Source organism: Dipodomys merriami, unplaced genomic scaffold (genome assembly GCF_024711535.1).
Source record: "Dipodomys merriami isolate MVZ:Mamm:240054 unplaced genomic scaffold, mDipMer1.0.p SCAF_14, whole genome shotgun sequence".
Lineage (NCBI taxonomy): Eukaryota > Metazoa > Chordata > Mammalia > Rodentia > Heteromyidae > Dipodomys > Dipodomys merriami.
This window is the reverse complement of record NW_027202715.1, coordinates 20,360,679-20,377,561: the sequence shown is the minus strand read 5'-3', so window position 1 is coordinate 20,377,561 and position 16,883 is coordinate 20,360,679. Positions and strand designations below refer to the sequence as shown.

Genomic DNA, 16,883 nt, shown 5'->3' with positions numbered 1-16,883 from the left:
ACCATCAAAAAGCATAAAGTGAAGCTTTAGCTCAAGTAATAACAGCAGCCTTGAGCTAAAAAGCTAAAAGACAGCACTGAGTTTAAGCCTTAAGACCAACATTCACACGCATGTGCATGTGTGCAGACACAAATTTGTACTAAAATTAATTTGTAAGCTATTTTCATCTAGCTACACATATGCGTTTATCAAGTTATGTATGAGTATATGTAATCAACCACTACATATAAATATATAGCTCAATACTTCATGTTTACTTTTACTTTCTGGACTTCAAAGCTCTGGAAAAACCTCTATGATTAGTCATGAGGCCACAATGCTAAGTAAGTGGGGAGCCAGTCACAAAAGGACAAACACTCAATAATTCCCTCATATGAAGTATGTGTGTGTGTATTTTAATGTTTTCATTTATCTTTTTATTTATTGCCCATGTGCTCCTTTAGCTTTCTCACTCAAGGCAGATACTCTACCACTTGAGCTAGTTCTCCACTTGGGTTTTTTTGATGGCTAATTGGAGATAAAAGTCTTTCATGGGGCTGGGAATGTGGCCTAGTAGTAGAATGCTTACCTAGAATACATGAAGTCCTGGGTTCAATTCCTCAAATCACATAAACAGAAAAAAGCTAGAAGTGGTGCTGTGGCTCAAGTGGTAAAGTGCTAGCTTTGAGCAAAATAGAACCTCAGGAACAGTGCCCAGGCCCTGAATTCAAGCCGTGGCAAAAGAAAAAAAAAAGTCTCCCAGGCTGGTTTCAAATTAAGCTCTTCAGATGTCAGCTTTCTAAGTAGCTAGGATTATAGGCATGAACCACCAGTGCCCAGCCATATCAAATAAAGTAGTAAAAAATCATAGAAGCAAGCTGGGTATTGTGGTACATATTTGAAATTCCAGGACTCTGAAGGCTGAGGAAGAAGGATTAAGCATTCAAGGCCTATGTAAACTAAATAATGAGACTCCATAAGATCTAAAGACAACAAATATCAGAAATGGAGATATGAATCTGCCTTCTCAGTGATTATTTGTTTTTGTTTTTTGTTTTTTTTTTGGTCCGGTTGTGGGGCCTGAACTCTGGGCCTGGGCGCTGTCCCTCAGCTCTTCAGCTCAAGGCTAGCCCTCTACCACTTGAGCCACAGCGCCACTTCTGGCTTTTTGCTTATGTGGTGCTGAGGAATCGAACCCAGGGCCTCTGGCATGCAAGGCAAGCGCTCTACCACTGAGCCACCTTCCTAGCCCTCAGTGATTACTTTAAATGAGTAAAAGCTCCAATTAAAGTGCAGAGATTAGAATTATTTTTTTGTGTTTTTTTATTTTTTGAATGCAGGTTTTTTACATAGCCCACTTCAACTCCTGCCTCGGCCTCCCTGTTTCCGTGATTAAAATCATATACTATGATGCCTAGGTAAGAATGAATTTTGAAAATAAATCTAACCCAATCATTTTTACAAAAGACAAAACAGTTTTAAAGACTCAAATAGGTTAAAAATTAAAACAAGAAAGAAAGAAAGAAGGAAGGGAGGAAGGGAGGGAGAGAAAGAGAGAGAGGCCATACAAACTGCCAAGCATTGTGTCACATAACTGCAATCCCAGCACTTGGGAGGATTTGAAGTTCAAGGCCAGTCTGGGCTACAGTCTAAAGTCAGTCTGGACTACATAGTGAGACCCTATCTCAAAACAAACAAACAAACCAAAAAAAAAAAAAAACAGGAGTGTTAAAGAAAGCAAAGATACGCCATACAAAGAGTAACTGAAAGAGAGCTAGGCTTACTCTGCCCAGAAATTCCTGAGCTGGCAACATTTCCCAATGTTCCCTAAAGCCTCTAGAGTTGTATTCTGTGTCCATAACTCCAGAAACTATAATTCCAGAGTCCTCTATCATCCTTGGGCATTACATGATCAAACCTGATATAACCTTCAAGTAGGATCAAGGAGCCCAGCCATGAATGGTGAAAGATTTCCCTAGTACAGTCTCCTGGATGTCCAGAAAGTAAATGACTGGAGTAAAACCAGCCAGGAAAATCGAAACAAGCATTTGTAGCAAGTTGTAATCATTGACTGCAGCAACATATTGATCAGAGGAAATAACTGAATTGGGAAAGGTATTTTATATTGAACCCTAATTTGAATCTGACTATAAATACTTGAAGGTATTTAGGCCTGAGTCCTCAGTGGGGGAGGGGAGCGAGAGGAGGTGGGGGAGGAGGAAGGGAGGGACCTATAGAATGATCCACCACAGGAGTGGAGGCAACATATTATTCTCAAGGTCATGTGGAATATTCTCCAGGAGAGGACAATGTTAATTCATCAGTTGTAACAAATGTGTCACTGATATAAGATAGTGACAGCAGGAAGCCATGAGTTCAAGCCTGCCTATCAGGTAGTTCCCCCACCCCAAAAAAAAAAAAAAAAAAGAACAAACACTCAAGAAACTTGAGGAAGGTGGCTCACTGGTAGAGCGCTTGCCTTGCATGCATGAGGCCCTGGGTTCGATTCCTCAGCACCACATAAGCAAAAAGAAAAAAGCCGGAAGTGGCGCTGTGGCTCAAGTGGTAGAGCGCTAGCCTTGAGCTGAAGAGCTGAGGGACAGCGCCCAGGCCCAGAGTTCAGGCCCCACTATCAGACCAAAAAAAAAAAAAAAAAAAAAAAGAAATTTGAGGAAGGACAATTATGTCAAGGGAGATCAATGCTTTTTAAAGACAGTAGATATGTATGATATAAATCAAAGAATAAGCAGTTCACAAAGCCCTACTAAGTCAAGATTTTGTGTTATAAAACCCATTAAATACCTTAATTAGACATAGTTTTAGTAAACTGGTGTGGGTTTTGATTTGTTTCTGATATAGTGAAAATGATTGTGCTAAATTGGTCTTTATGGTGCTATACAGTGCCATAGGGGTCTATGAACAAATACCATAAACCAGTTTTTTGTAAATGCACCTCCCTCCCTCCCCCAGTAATGTTCAGTCTCTTTCAATTTCTTTCTCTTTCACTTAGGCTCTGCATGGAATTTTCCTCTCCTCTGCATCCCAGTGTAGCACAAGATCACATGTTCAAAGGCTTGTTTTCCTCTGGGATGTATGGGTACTTGTATTTCCCTCTCCTTTTTCATCTCTTCTCTCATTATGGCCCCTAACAAGATCCTCTCCAGGGTCCCTCTGATCTCTATGCTAATAGGAAAGCACAGAAAGACCAAAAGAAATACAAAGAGAGAAGGGGGAAAATCCTGAAAGCAGCTGGGAGTCCTTAGTTCAAGCCATCTCTATGGAAACAATTCCTCAGAGATTGGTCTGGAAACAATTCTATAGGGCTCACTGGGGCAGCAGTGAGCCAATCTAATCAAGCCTTACATGGTCAGGGTTCAATTTGCAAATGGGAATAGTTGTCTTTTTTATTTTGTGTAGAAAAGTAGTAAAAGAGGAAGCAAAATAAAAATAATTTACCATTACATAATATATTTTAAACTCAAAATTCCCTATTTGCTGTAACAATAAAAAGACAAAAGGAATGCATAGACTAATTCCAAGACCTTCTGAATCTTCACTCAGGCAGAGTGCCCAAGACAAAGACATTAAGACCAGAATCCTGCATAAGAAACCACAGCTCAATGGTGAAAAGTCATTCATGTCATTAGGATGATTTTAAGATTATGGTTCATAACTACACCCAACGCGTGGAAAGAATGCCAGATTCAATCAGGCAGCAAGCAGGTTATTTGTATTCCTACAATGGGTAAAAGGATTACAAAATTCTTCCCACCAAATCAGGTTGAAAGACTGAAAAGATAAAGTAACCATGTAATTTAAGCCCATAGAGAGGAATCCATCTGAAGAGTAGGAGCTTAGAGTTTTACTACTACAGAATTTTTTTTTTTAGGTTTTTGTTTTGTTTTGTTGGTTTTTTTTTTTTTTTGGGGGGGGGGTCCAGTCGTGGGGCCTGAACTCTGGGCCTGGGCACTGTCCCTCAGCAATTCAGCTCAAGGCTAGCACTCTACCACTTGAGCCACAGCACCATTTCCGGCTTTTTTCTTTTTGCTTATGTGGTGCTGAGGAATCGAACCAGGGCCTCAGGCATGCAAGGCAAGCGCTCTACCATTGAGTCACCTTCCCAGTCCAGTATTTTTTTTAAGAGTAAAAAAATTGGTGGAGAGTGGTTACAGTCAGTGATATCAAGACAACTAAGTGTCAGGCTAATAAACTAGTGCCTATACATCTCCTGAGATTGTAAAGTCAGGGATAGTAACTGCTTTGCCTAAAAGGATGTCTGTCCCCTCAATACACAAGTATTATAACCATAACTTTTATACTGGTGTGAAACTTTGTCCTGTGAAGTAAAAATTGTTTGGGTTCCAATCCTAGCTTTGTTACTGGACACTTTTCTGGAACTAGGCATCTGTAAAATAAAGATAATTATTTTTCAGAGCAAGTACTCAATAAATGTGAGCTGTAGTCACCGCAACATTCTTTCTTGTAAAGATCATCAAACTCCCTCCAATGGTCTCAAGAATAGCCATGAAATGGAAGTTTCCATTGCCTGAAGGTAATAACTGACATTCTGTCTCCATCATAGACAAGAATTACCCATCATCTTTGAGAGAGTATACAATCTACATAACAGCGTTCACCTTCTGCTCCACTCCATCGCTAATGTACTTCCTAATGTCCTAAATCTTTGGGCTGGACACTGAAGGTTGATTACAACCTACCTTCATCCACCTTGACAACCCTAACCCATCCTAGGGGACATACTCAACTTTGGTTAACATAGTCTCTCCCTGGAAGTGCTGGTACCTTTCTACCTTAGCATGTTTAACTTGTCTCAATGTTTTACACTTCTTACAAGTATTGCCCTCCACCCCTCCCACAGAAATTCGGCTTACACTTGTTTTAAAATTTAACAAAACCTAAAAGCCGATAATGTGTCATGAGGAACTGTGGTGACACGACAGAACCCAAAGACCGTCTACTGTCACTAGTAAGTGCAATTCTCCGGATTGTAAGGCTCTGTTTAGGAAATAACCCAAATGCCTGGTGCCATGAGCCGTTGGTCAGTCGCTGATGTTTTAACGCAAAGAAGAAAAAAAAAAAGATAGGGAGAGATGTGGTAGACCAAAAAAAAGAGACATGGGAGCTGGGAAGGTGGCTCAGTGGTAGAGTGCTTGCCTTGCATGCAGGAAGCCCTGGGTTCGATTCCTCAGTGCCACATAAATACAAAAAGCCAGAAGTGGTGCTGTGTCTCAAGTGGTAGAGTGCTAGCCTTGAGCAAAAGCAGCTCATGGATAGTGCCCAGGCCCTGAGTTCAAGTCCCAGGACTGGCCAAAAAAAAAAAAAAAAGTCCTGCACCAGGCACTGGTGCTACACCAGTGGGGACTGAGACCCCTAGCTCCAAGAGTGGGGTCAGGGGAGAGAAGGAAACCCATCCTGATGGCCTCCATGTGCCTTGGCAGCCGAGACACTGGATATATTAGGTATGTTTTATATATATTTATATATAAATATATTGCACGCTATGTTATATACTGTATTACATATTTTGCACATGAAACATACACATATGCATATATTGTTATGTGTGTGTGCATATTACATGTGTGGGTACACACAGGCACACACACACACACTCGCAGGGTAGGGGCGGGGCCCCGGCCCGGGTTTGTACTAAGAAGAGCAGGACAGAACTTTTCCAAACTGCGACGCCACAGTGTTTTCAGAACTCACATCCTTCCCGAGACGGCAGGAAGGTGAGAGCTCTGAAAATGGGATAGTGGTAAGTAAGAAGACAGATCGTCCGCCCCGTTTAGTCGTTTGCAGGAGGGGTGCAGAGAGGCGGCGGCGGACGGGAGGGGGCGGGGCGGGAAGCAGCCTGGCAGCGCGCAAGCGCACTTCATCCAGCCCGGGCTGAGGCGGACTAGAGCCTCTCATCTCGCGAGAGCAGGGCGGCCCGGCTCCAACGCTCTCGCCCCGCCCCCTTCCCCCCCCCCCCGGCCGTCGGCTGCGCAGCTTCCTCAGCGGTTGCCGCCGCCGAAGACGGTTGGAAAAACCGTTGTACGGAGCGCTGCCCTGAGGCGGAGGGTTTGTCCGGCTCCTGGTCGGACCCCGCGAGCCCGGAGTCGGTGTTTCTATCGCCCGACAGGGTATCTGAAGTAAAGAGGGGGTAGGTTGGGCTGGCGGTGTCCGGCGCGGAGTCGGGAGAAGGACGGCCGGGAGGGTAGCGGAGTGCGGAGGTGGCCGCTCGGAGGCGGCCGGGCCGGGCCGCGCGCGCCGCGCCCCCCGCGCGCCCTCCCCCTCGGAGGAGGGAGGACGACGTCCGGACCCGGAGTGTGCGGGGAGGGGGGGGGGCAACATTTTCTCCGCTTTCCCTGCCGGCTCGGCCACCGCCATTTTGGGCCCGGCGGCGCGGACGACCTCCTTCCCGCCCTTCCCGGCTCTCCGTACTTTCGTGGCCCCCGTTCCCCTCCCCGGAGCGTCGGCAGGCCGGCGGCGGGGCGGGGGCGGCCGGCGCTCCGGGACGGGCTGAGGGCGGGAGTGAGGCGCGCCGGGTCCAGGCCGGGCGGCCGGGTGCGGGGACGGAGGGGGGCGGGCGGGAAGGGGGGGACTCGGGGCCGCTCGCCCGGGCCTGGCCTCCCCCCCGCGGCCTCCCCTTCCCTCGGCAGGGCTACCTGGGCTGGCAGGACTGCGAGTGACTTCTGACGCAGATTCCCGAGATGAGAGAGGCTGGAGCTGGGGGAGGAAAGCCAATGGCGACGGAGGCTCGCGACTCCCCAATCCAGGACAAAGGAGGCAGCCGAGCCCTTTGTAACTCCGCCGCCCGGCGGCGAAGGTTTTTAAGCCCGGCGCGGCCGCGGCGGGGCGGGCGGGGGAGGGGGCGCGCTCTGCCTGGAGCTCGGGTCTCCGGGGCAGCCTCTCCCGGGAGGAGTACGGGCCGCTTAGCCGGCCCTTAGAGTCCAGATTTGGAACTTCGAGCAAACGAGTACGTACTCGCCTGGCAAGGCCGTGCTGTGTTTTTGGTTGGTGTGACCTCGCGGCTGAAACATTTTTAAAAAGGCTGCCCGTGTCCGAGCGGCAGCGAGGGTGGCTTCTGGTGGGCCTGGGGCTGGGGCTGGGCTTCCATCCGAGAAGGCCGCGCGGGCCCTGGGAAGTACGCCACCGCTTCGTGAACTTTGGGGCGGGGCGGGTAGTTGAGGAGTTTGTGGTTTGGCACCGTGGATTAGAATTGGTCTTTCGGAGTTTACAATCGGTGATGACAAAAACTGTGCACATATCAAGAAAAGAATATAGTGTGGTAGGTTTTGATAGTAAATTCCGAAGAGTTCAGTTTGGGGTAGTGATTTGGTTGTTTTTTTGTTTTTTGTTTTCCCTTGGCATGACGGCTGTGAGCATCATGTAGCTAAGTTTTTTTTGTTTGTTTTTAGTATAGCCTAGATCTGTATTTTGAACCCGGTGATAAGTCTATTAAGCAAAAAAGTATAAGCCTAATCACGTGGGGGGAGGGGGTGAATGGGTCCTCAGAATCAGGACCGTGTTGGTAGCTTTCTTGAAGACAACACAAAAGGGATAGGTAAAAGTGTGAGAATGTTTCCAATGAAACACTTAAATCTTTATAAGAAGTCAATTACCTACTTTGCAGCTTTAGGAAAAACAAACTTTTCTTTAAAGTTGCTGCCTGTTAAATGTCTCATGGTGCTTTGTCAAGATTGCCAAGGAAGTTTACCAAATTTTGGTTTTAAAAAAAACCCACAGGTTTTTAGTGGCCTTCCAAAGGACAGGTAACCTAGAAATGCCATCAAGCAATATGACAGGTCTGAGCTTTCCTTACTGGATTAGACAGACTGCAGACTTCTTATCTTGCTCTTGTTAATCTTTTCATCTATCATAATTGAGGAAATTTATCTGATTGCCTTGTCTGCCATCTTTTGTCCTCCCTTGGAAAACAGGTTTTTGTATTCTATACTTAAAATCTCCATGTTAGAGTCATATATTTTAGTTAACAGATGATCCTTAGCAGTTATACAATTTACATGTAAAAATACACATTTCAGTGGGTTTTAGTACTTTCCAAGTTTTCAAACTATTACTACCTTGTAATTTGAAAAACAGCCTTCATTCCAAAAAAACAAAAATTGTCTGTTAGCAGTTATGCTATATTCTGGCAGGCTCCCTTGTTTTCAAGACTCAGGCAACTTCATTCCACATTATATTCTGGACATGTGTTAGTGTAATACAATAGTTTCAATGTTGTTAAAAAGAAAGGTTGAGGTGGATTATCATCAATAACTGATTAGTTTCTGAGAGCCTTAAAGTGCAACAGCATCTACATTGATTACGTTCAGATTTTTTAAGTAGAATAAATACTTAATTGTTTTCATATGAACTTTCTCATTGGTACAGTGAGATTGAAAATCAAAACTAGTTTGCTTTCAAATATTTTCTTGTGAAGATTTTTTTAATAAAGATAAATGATTAATTTTTGTGTTTGCTGAAATACAAATGGGTATATTGAGTTCACCTTTACATGGAAAGAAAATGGAGTAAGCTTTTCATTAAGAAGTATACCAGCACTCCTGAGGTGGAGGCAGAGGAATTCAGGCTAGTCTAGGCTGTACAGCAAGATCCTGTCTTCAAAACAAAAGAGAAATGTCAACACACCACACTCTTAAGATCTTTGTGAAGAGTTTAATGAGAAATTAATGCTTGGTATAACATCCGTTCCACTCTTTCCTCTTGTTAAATCATGCATAACAGGAAATAATTGGCTTCTTGGGTTTGTTGCTATTTTTCTTTTAAGAAAAAAAAAACTTAAGGAAGTAGTAGATCTCTTCAAAATATCTCCGACTTTTGTTCCCTGAGTTTTGGGATCTCCTTTTTCAGAGATACTTGAGTAGTATTAAGCTGTAGAAACATTTTGTTGACTTTGGAAAACTTGTTTTGCTTGTCCTTCCTCTGAAGACAGAATAGTTTTTTTGTACTTTAAGGTTCAGATATTTTGTTGGTGGTGTATTTCCTTCATTTCATAGAGCTCTTTTTTAAATCCCATCAATCCACCCTCAATGCTTAGCCTGAAGCAAACCAAACACATTAAATAACAATCTGAGACGTATGTACTTACTGCTTACTTTATAACTGAACAGGCTTAAGAAGTTGTAGCCAGTGAATGGCAGAGTAGGGATTCAACCCAGGATTTCCTTTATCTTAAGGATTTGTATTTAATTTACTTGTGTACTTAAGAACTTTAAAAAAAAATTTTTTTTCTTCCCATTTTTGGTTCTTTGACTAGAGCTGGACCTGGGACCTTAAGAAATAACAAAGTGCGTGGGGAGTGTAAGGGGAGGCACAGAAATGGAGGGAGAATGGGTGAACATGTGGCAGTGGTACTCACTGGACACTGTTTAAAGTATACATCTTGTGGGTGAGGCTGGAAGGGGAAAACTGGGAGATGAGCAAAGAGGTGACACTGTCCAAAAAGCAATGTACTGTTTACCTGACTTAGGTAAGCCCTCTGTACATCACCTTTAATAATAATTTTTTTTTAAATTTTAAAGGAATAACAAAAAAAACGGACTGGAAGGGGACAGTTTAGTGAGGCTCTTTAAAATCTTTAGTAGTACATCAACACAGGTGCGTGCTGAAGATAGTAGAGATTATTACTTTTGAGAGTTTCTACATTAGCTTATTTTAATGCATAATGAGTTCTAGAAAAGAAAACATGACCCTTCTGAGGCTCTAACAGTTGCACTGATAATTAGATAATGTGGAATTAAGCATGAGTGAATAGTTACTGTTGATGTAAAATATAATCTTTAAGCATAGTGAAATCAAGTGAATAAATTGTTTTGATTACAGAGGAGGTGGTGGCGGTAAGGGGAACGTTTGAAATATTCAGGTGAGTAGAATTCCTACAGCTGCATAGTGAAATGTAAGGTGTGGTAAGTTTCCGCAGCTGTAGGACTTCTGCATTAGGCTATTGAAAAAAAATGTTTGGAATTTTAAAAGGAAAGATGGTTGCTTCTGGAGAAGAGAACAGACTTGAGTGGATGGGTTCATTTTGGAGGCAAAGAAGGGTCAGTTGCTGTTTTGTATTTTGTGAATGTATTTAATAAAACTAGGTTTGTTTGATAAAGTAATAGACATAATGTGTGTGTAGTGATTTCACAATAGGTGAGCTTTAAAAATACAGGTGCAGCTGAGCACCTTTAATCCTAGCTACTTAGGAGACAGATCTGAGGCACACAGTTCAAAGCCAGCCCATGCAGGAATATCCGTTGAGACTCTCATTGCCAGTTAACCACCAGAAAACCTGAAGTGCCACTGTGGCTCAAGTTGTAGAGTGCTCACCTTGAGCTGAAGAACTCAGGGACAGCACCTAAGCCCAGAGTCAAAGCCCTGTGTCCCACTGAAAACAACAACAAAAAAAAACCCAGATACTGTTTGAAGTGTTTTTGAGCTGCCTGGCTTGAATTCTGTATCTTCCTGCCTCTGCCTTAAAAGTGCTGGGATTCCAAGGCATGTCTCATCATGCTTGCTTTGTGGCATTCAATTTTTAGCATCTTTTTTTAACCTTAATTTTAACTCACGTCATTTAAAACTCTGCTCTTGAGTATTTAAATTGGACTTAAGAATCAAAGCCATGCATCAGTGGCTCTGCCTGTAATCCTAGCTACTCAAGAGGCTGAGATCTGAGGATTGAGACTGCAAGCCAACCTAGTCAGGAAAATCCGTGAGACTCCTTATCTCCAGTTAACCAGGAAAAGGCCAGAAGTAGAAGTGGCTCAAGTGGTAGAGCGCTAGCCTTGAGCAAAAGAGCTCAGGAACAGGGCCCAGGCCCTGAGTTCAAGCCCCAAGACTGGCACCCCCCAAAAAGTGAATATTTAAGATTCAAAATCAGTAATGTATCTAATAAATTTTAGGCTTTTATAATGCCATTTTTTCCCAAAACAGGTACGCAGTGCATTTTTATGGACTCAATATGAGTGGTGGTATTACATACAACTTCTAAACTATAGAAGTTTGAATTTGCATAACCTTTCACATAAATAATAAAATGTAAAAAGTGAAAACTTAAAAAGATGATGAAAGGGCTAGAGTTGGCAGTAATGGTTTGAAGAATCTGAAATTGCCAGTTATCCAAGTCTTAAAAAATCTTAGCTAATGTAATATTTAGTCTTGGGTTTTACTGCTTGCTTTTGTAACCTCAAGTAGAAAGTTGGTAGAATATTGTGTTGTGGTATTGTTATAGGAGTCACTTTAAACTTATTTTTCCTGTTGTGATACTTCTGAAAGGTGTTTCTTAAGAGTATATTTTGATTGACTGCTTTATGTGCTTGTTTATTTTTTATAGCATTTAAATCAAACGTTATTGAGATGGATTGGGTTATGAAACATAATGGTCCAAATGACGCTAGTGATGGGACAGTACGACTTCGCGGACTGCCATTTGGTTGCAGCAAAGAGGAAATAGTTCAGTTCTTTCAAGGTACCTCTAGTATTAGTCAAAGTTCAGTAGCATTTTAATTTTATTATATGTGACCAATTTTTAATTTGTACAACTGATTTGATTTTGGAACTTTTAGATTGTTAGGTTATACCTTAAAATCTGAAATGTGCTCCAGTTTAATATATTCAGTACAGAATGCATAGAATGTGTAAAACAATGTACAGTGCAGTTAGTTGAGAATAATTGTGATGAGATGAGCTATGAATTCGTATTTGGAGCATAGTTGCATTTGATTTGTAGCTTTGTCCATGTAATATAGGTGGGCTTTAGAGTGTAATTTGAAAAAACTGGTGGCAAAATTTTTTATTTAATCCAATAATATTATGGGATGTATTATGGGGTGATGGGAAACTAAGCTTTTTTTTTTTGTTTTGTTTAGTCTTGTTTTAAATATTTGATTCAGATGGGAATGTTTCAGCCTTTAACACTGTTCCCCTTGATGGGGTTATTTGTCCTTGGGTTAAAGGGTTGGAAATCGTGCCAAATGGGATAACATTGACGATGGACTACCAGGGGAGAAGCACAGGGGAGGCCTTCGTGCAGTTTGCTTCAAAGGAGATAGCAGAAAATGCTCTGGGGAAACACAAGGAAAGAATAGGGCACAGGTGGGGATGGAGAGTTTGGGATGGTGTTAAATTTTTATTTTTGGGGGTTGTGGGTCACTTGCTTAATGGGGGGGTAACCATAACATTTTTCTGGGGTAGTTTAAAAGAATTGATAATTACCTAAATTTAACATGGAAACTACAGATTTGGGGGGGGAAATGATGCTAATAGTTGGCTTAAATTAAAAATTAGATTGTTTCCATTTCTTGGTAGGGTGTTGATAAATACTTGTTCTATAATCACGTTATTTTCTTTAAACATGTATCATGTACAAACGGAAACAAACTAAAAGTATATTTGAATTTATTGCTTTCAAATGACTCATTTGTCTATGTAAAACTTAAATATTTAATTATTTAAGTTTGGAGGTATAAAATGTTGATTTATGGTGTATTTAGGCAATTTAAATTGGGTTATATATCTAGATGTAGAAAAAAATGCATTTTGCCCAATGTCTAATTTATTCTAATGCATTTGTGCTGAAACCTGTACCTTAAAACATTTTTAAATAGGTATATTGAGATCTTCAGGAGTAGCAGGAGTGAAATTAAAGGATTTTATGATCCACCAAGAAGACTGCTGGGACAGCGACCAGGACCATATGATAGACCAATAGGAGGAAGAGGGGGTTATTATGGAGCTGGGCGTGGAAGTATGTATGACAGAATGCGACGAGGAGGTGATGGATATGATGGTGGTATGTGTATCTAATGAACAAAGGTTCTGTTGTCATTTTCTTAATGTTCCTGACACTTTGTCAAGAAATACAGAAATGGCAGTAATTTCAGTACCTACTAGGTTTTAAAACCTGTTCATGAGTTCCCACGGCCAGCTGTGGGACTTGATTGATGCACATATTAACACCTAGAAAACTTAAATAAAAATGAAGATAATTGGCACTTTTCTTTTTGTACTGTAAAGATGAATATAATTTACATGTCATGACTGAATTTGTCCTTTTAAGGTTTTAAATCTCAAGGGGCTAGCTGCTTTGTATGTGCTAATTTGGGATTTGCAAATGTGAAATGGCAAAAAAGGCTAAATAAACTTTACCACAATGTGATTTGTAAACTAAATTGTAAAAATACCCTCTTGGAGTGGTGTTCATGTATTTCTCCTTCAATTACATAGGCTATGGAGGTTTTGATGAGTATGGTGGCTATAATAATTATGGCTATGGAAATGAAGGCTTTGATGACAGAATGAGAGATGGACGAGGTAAAATATTTTCATTTTGAAGTAAATTTTATTAAAGTTTCAATGGTAATATAAGTGGCTTGTATAACTGAGCTCAGGCATCTTTTGGTGCATTCCTTTATAGGACTTTATACCTTGCATATAACTTCCTACATGTATCCATAATGGTTTGTAATCTTAGCAAAATTTTATTTCCTAGGTATGGGAGGGCATGGCTATGGTGGAGCTGGTGATGCAAGTTCAGGTTTTCATGGTGGTCATTTTGTACATATGAGAGGGTTGCCTTTCCGTGCAACTGAAAATGACATTGCTAATGTGAGTAATTGTAGTAATAAGTCGTTTTATATCAGTACCTCACAATTCTGCTTGAATTATGGCTGTGCCCCACCATGCCTGGCTAGTTTAGAAACATATTTTCATTTTAAATTCAATATAACCTAGCTTATTTTATTTTTTCTCTTGCCAGTCCTGGGGCTTGAACTCAGGGCCTGGGCACTGTCCCTGAGCTTCTTTTGCACTCTACCACTTGAATCACAGTGCCACTTCCAATGTGATATTGAGGAATTGAATCCAGGGCTTCACTCATGCTAGGCAAGAACTCTTACAACTAAGCCTCAACTAAGCCACATTCCCAGCCCAACCTAGTTTATTTGAAAGGCAATGAGTTGTTTGCTTTTTTTTTTTTTTTTTTTTGGTCAGTCATGGGGCTCAAACTCTGGGCCTAGGCTCTGTCTCTGAGCTCAAGGCTAGCACCCCACCACTGGAGCCACAGCACCAATTCCTTTTTCTGGTGGTTAATTGGAGATAAGAGTTTCAGGGAATTTCTTGCCTGGACTGGTTTTGAACCTCAATTCTCAGATCTCAGCTTCCTGAGTAGCTAGAATTACAGGCATGAGTCACTGGCACCAACTGTTTGCTTTTTTTTTTTTTTTTTAGTGGGTAGGAGGAGGAACTGAGTTTGTTTTTTGTTTAGTGGGTAGGAGGAGGAACTGAGTTTGAAGTCTGGTCTTCATGCTTGCTAGGCAGACACTATCAGTTGAGTCATTTGTCACTAGTCTTTCATGTTCTGGTTAATTTTGAGATAGGGTCTCACTTGTTTCCCTGGATTGGCCTGGACTGCAATACTCCTATAGCTGGAGTGGCAGATACTTGCCACCAGGCCTAGATGGAGTCACATATGCTCTTTTTGTTGTTGTTCTAGTCAACCTCAAGCAGTGATTCTCCCAATCTTTGCCTCTCAAGAAGCTAGGATTACAAGTGAGCCATCAGCACCATTCACCATTTTTCTTAAGTGGGTAATTATGTTCATAGGATCTTTTTTAATTATTGCTAGGCAAATAGGGCAACAGAAGGGTTTGTTCAGGGTTTATTCCAATGAACTGAAGAAGAATCACGGTAAACTGGTAACTTTCAATAATTGAAATAAAAAGGTGAATAACAAGTGTTTTGTTTTATTTAGTTCTTCACACCACTAAACCCAATACGAGTTCATATTGATATTGGAGCTGATGGGAGAGCAACAGGAGAAGCAGATGTAGAGTTTGTGACACATGAAGATGCAGTTGCTGCCATGTCTAAGGATAAAAATAACATGCGTAAGTGTTTTCCTTGCCATGCTGTCTTGTTTCTTGGATGTTACCCAGATTACAAAATGAATTTCTCATTGATTTAAATAGATGTAAGAGATGTTTTACATTTAAGTAGCTATGGCACAAGTATAAAAGCACTTAGAACTCTTAACTCATTTAAACTTTAGTGGTAATAGCTTTGACTTTTCATATCTAACCTGCTTTCATTTAAATCTAGGTAATTGATTTTTTTTTAAGTTTTTATTCAGAAATTTGATCCAGTGTCTTTTTCTATCCACCTTTTTCCTTAAGAACATAGATACATTGAACTCTTCTTGAATTCTACTCCTGGAGGTGGCTCTGGAATGGCAGGTTCTGGAATGGGAGGCTATGGCAGAGATGGAATAGGTATGTAATTTTTTTTTAATGGAATAGATATGTAATGCTTTTTAAATAAGCAATGTTAGTTACTTGACAATTCTCAATTATTATTATTTTTTGTAAAGATAATCAGGGAGGATATGGATCTGTTGGCAGAATGGGAATGGGGAACAATTACAGCGGAGGATACGGTACTCCTGATGGCTTGGGCGGTTATGGTATGTATGTGTAGTTTGGTTTATGTTAGTTCCCATAATATAATGCCTGTAATTAAAGGTAGATGTTACTTTCAGCATCCTAATGATTTTTTTTTTTTTTTAAGGCCGTGGTGGTGGAGGCAGTGGAGGTTACTATGGTCAAGGTGGCATGAGTGGAGGTGGATGGCGTGGGATGTACTGAAAAAAAAAAAGCACCAACATACAAGTCTTAACAACACAGAATCTGGTCTACTAGACTTTCTTACAGATTTAATTTCTTTTGTATTTTAAGAACTTTATAATGACTGAAGGAATGTGTTTTCAAAATATTATTTGGTAAAGAAACAGATTGTGATGGGAAAATCTGTTTTCTGTAGGTTTTATTTGTTGCATACTTTGACTTAAAAATAAATTTTTATATTCAAACAACTGATGTTGATACTTTTTATATATAGCTATTCCGAAAGATGTGCTGCCTTCATAAGATTTGGGTTAATGTATTTTACTGTTAGCTCTATCAGAAGTTGTGTAGTGTGTAATATTAGAGGATAATGGTTAACTTCTGAGTAAACAGCAAGCTTAATAAGCAGTATCTGGCATAGAGCTTTAAAAATTAGTGAAACTTCTTTTAATTTCTCCTATACAACACTGTAAATATAAACCTTAAAGATGAATTGGGTGGCTTCAGGAGCATAATTTCAGCTAATGCTATATTATTTTTAGAATATCATTTATTAGACAAAGCTACCTGAATTTCTTAGTATGGGTAGGTGTGCTGCAAATTTAGCCTTAGACTTTAGAGTAAGATCCCCTTTTTGACTGAAGTACCAAAAATGTTTCTAAAAAGATTTGTAAGTTAAGATGTCTTAGAGTAGCTAAAGGTTTTTGATGACATAAGAATTCAATACAAGTATGTGGCTATGTACTATAGAGAGTGTACTTCACACCTGTATTTTCAGTTTCTCACATGACTCTATAAAGTGTTTTATAAAATGTAAAAGAAATCCATGTCAATTAAAATAATCCTTCAAATGGATTTTACATCTAATATCAGCTTTGAGTTTTAGTTGAAATACTATATAGAGCAAGGAAAAGGTGCTTTTTACCTCTTTTTGTCAGTATGGCGCTTTTATTTTCCAAATTGACTAATGGGTCAAAGTGAAACCTGTCAATGTGAATTCAGTTATTCAACTTGTAACTTGTTTTTGCTAGAAATGTTATTCATGTAATAAATGTCAATGTGGGAGACAATAGTATCTCTTGTCTGTCCTAGAATGTTTTTTGTTGGTTACTGAATTGGTAGAAAATACTATAGTGGTATCTAAATTGAAGATTAATAGACAAAGTGATTCCAAAGGAGTGATTTCTGGAGTTAAAAAGGAAGTATTGACAGCTGGTGTAGGAGCCTGTTGTCCTTTGGCATTGGTGTTTTGTTTTGTCCAACGTGGAGCTT

General features: G+C 40.7%; 2 protein-coding genes across 11 annotated transcripts in view; one reads left to right on the top strand and one right to left on the bottom strand.

The window, feature by feature from the left end:
- The window catches only part of LOC138826044 (phenazine biosynthesis-like domain-containing protein), a 38,534-nt gene extending 31,712 nt beyond the window's left edge, over positions 1–6,822 (bottom strand). For all 4 annotated transcript variants that reach the window (XM_070020977.1, XM_070020979.1, XM_070020978.1 and 1 more), the window contains exon 1: positions 6,651–6,822. The gene's annotated coding sequence lies outside the window, so the exon portion shown is untranslated. The remainder of the gene's footprint in view (positions 1–6,650) is intronic.
- On the top strand, positions 5,982–16,681 carry Hnrnph3 (heterogeneous nuclear ribonucleoprotein H3). 7 transcript variants are annotated; one of them, XM_070020983.1, is made up of 11 exons: positions 5,982–6,145; positions 9,531–9,606; positions 11,327–11,461; positions 11,949–12,087; positions 12,600–12,784; positions 13,219–13,305; positions 13,484–13,599; positions 14,744–14,879; positions 15,165–15,260; positions 15,359–15,451; positions 15,556–16,681. In XM_070020983.1, exons 3-11 carry the CDS (start codon positions 11,350–11,352, stop codon positions 15,630–15,632), a joined length of 1,041 nt encoding a protein of 346 aa, XP_069877084.1. In that variant the 5' UTR covers positions 5,982–6,145; positions 9,531–9,606; positions 11,327–11,349; the 3' UTR covers positions 15,633–16,681. The 7 variants fall into 7 exon arrangements, with proteins under 7 accessions (XP_069877084.1, XP_069877085.1, XP_069877088.1 ...); XM_070020984.1 differs by lacking the exon at positions 9,531–9,606 and having other exon boundaries at positions 5,982–6,125; XM_070020987.1 differs by lacking the exon at positions 9,531–9,606 and having other exon boundaries at positions 12,600–12,739.
- The last annotated feature ends 202 nt before the right edge of the window (positions 16,682–16,883 follow it).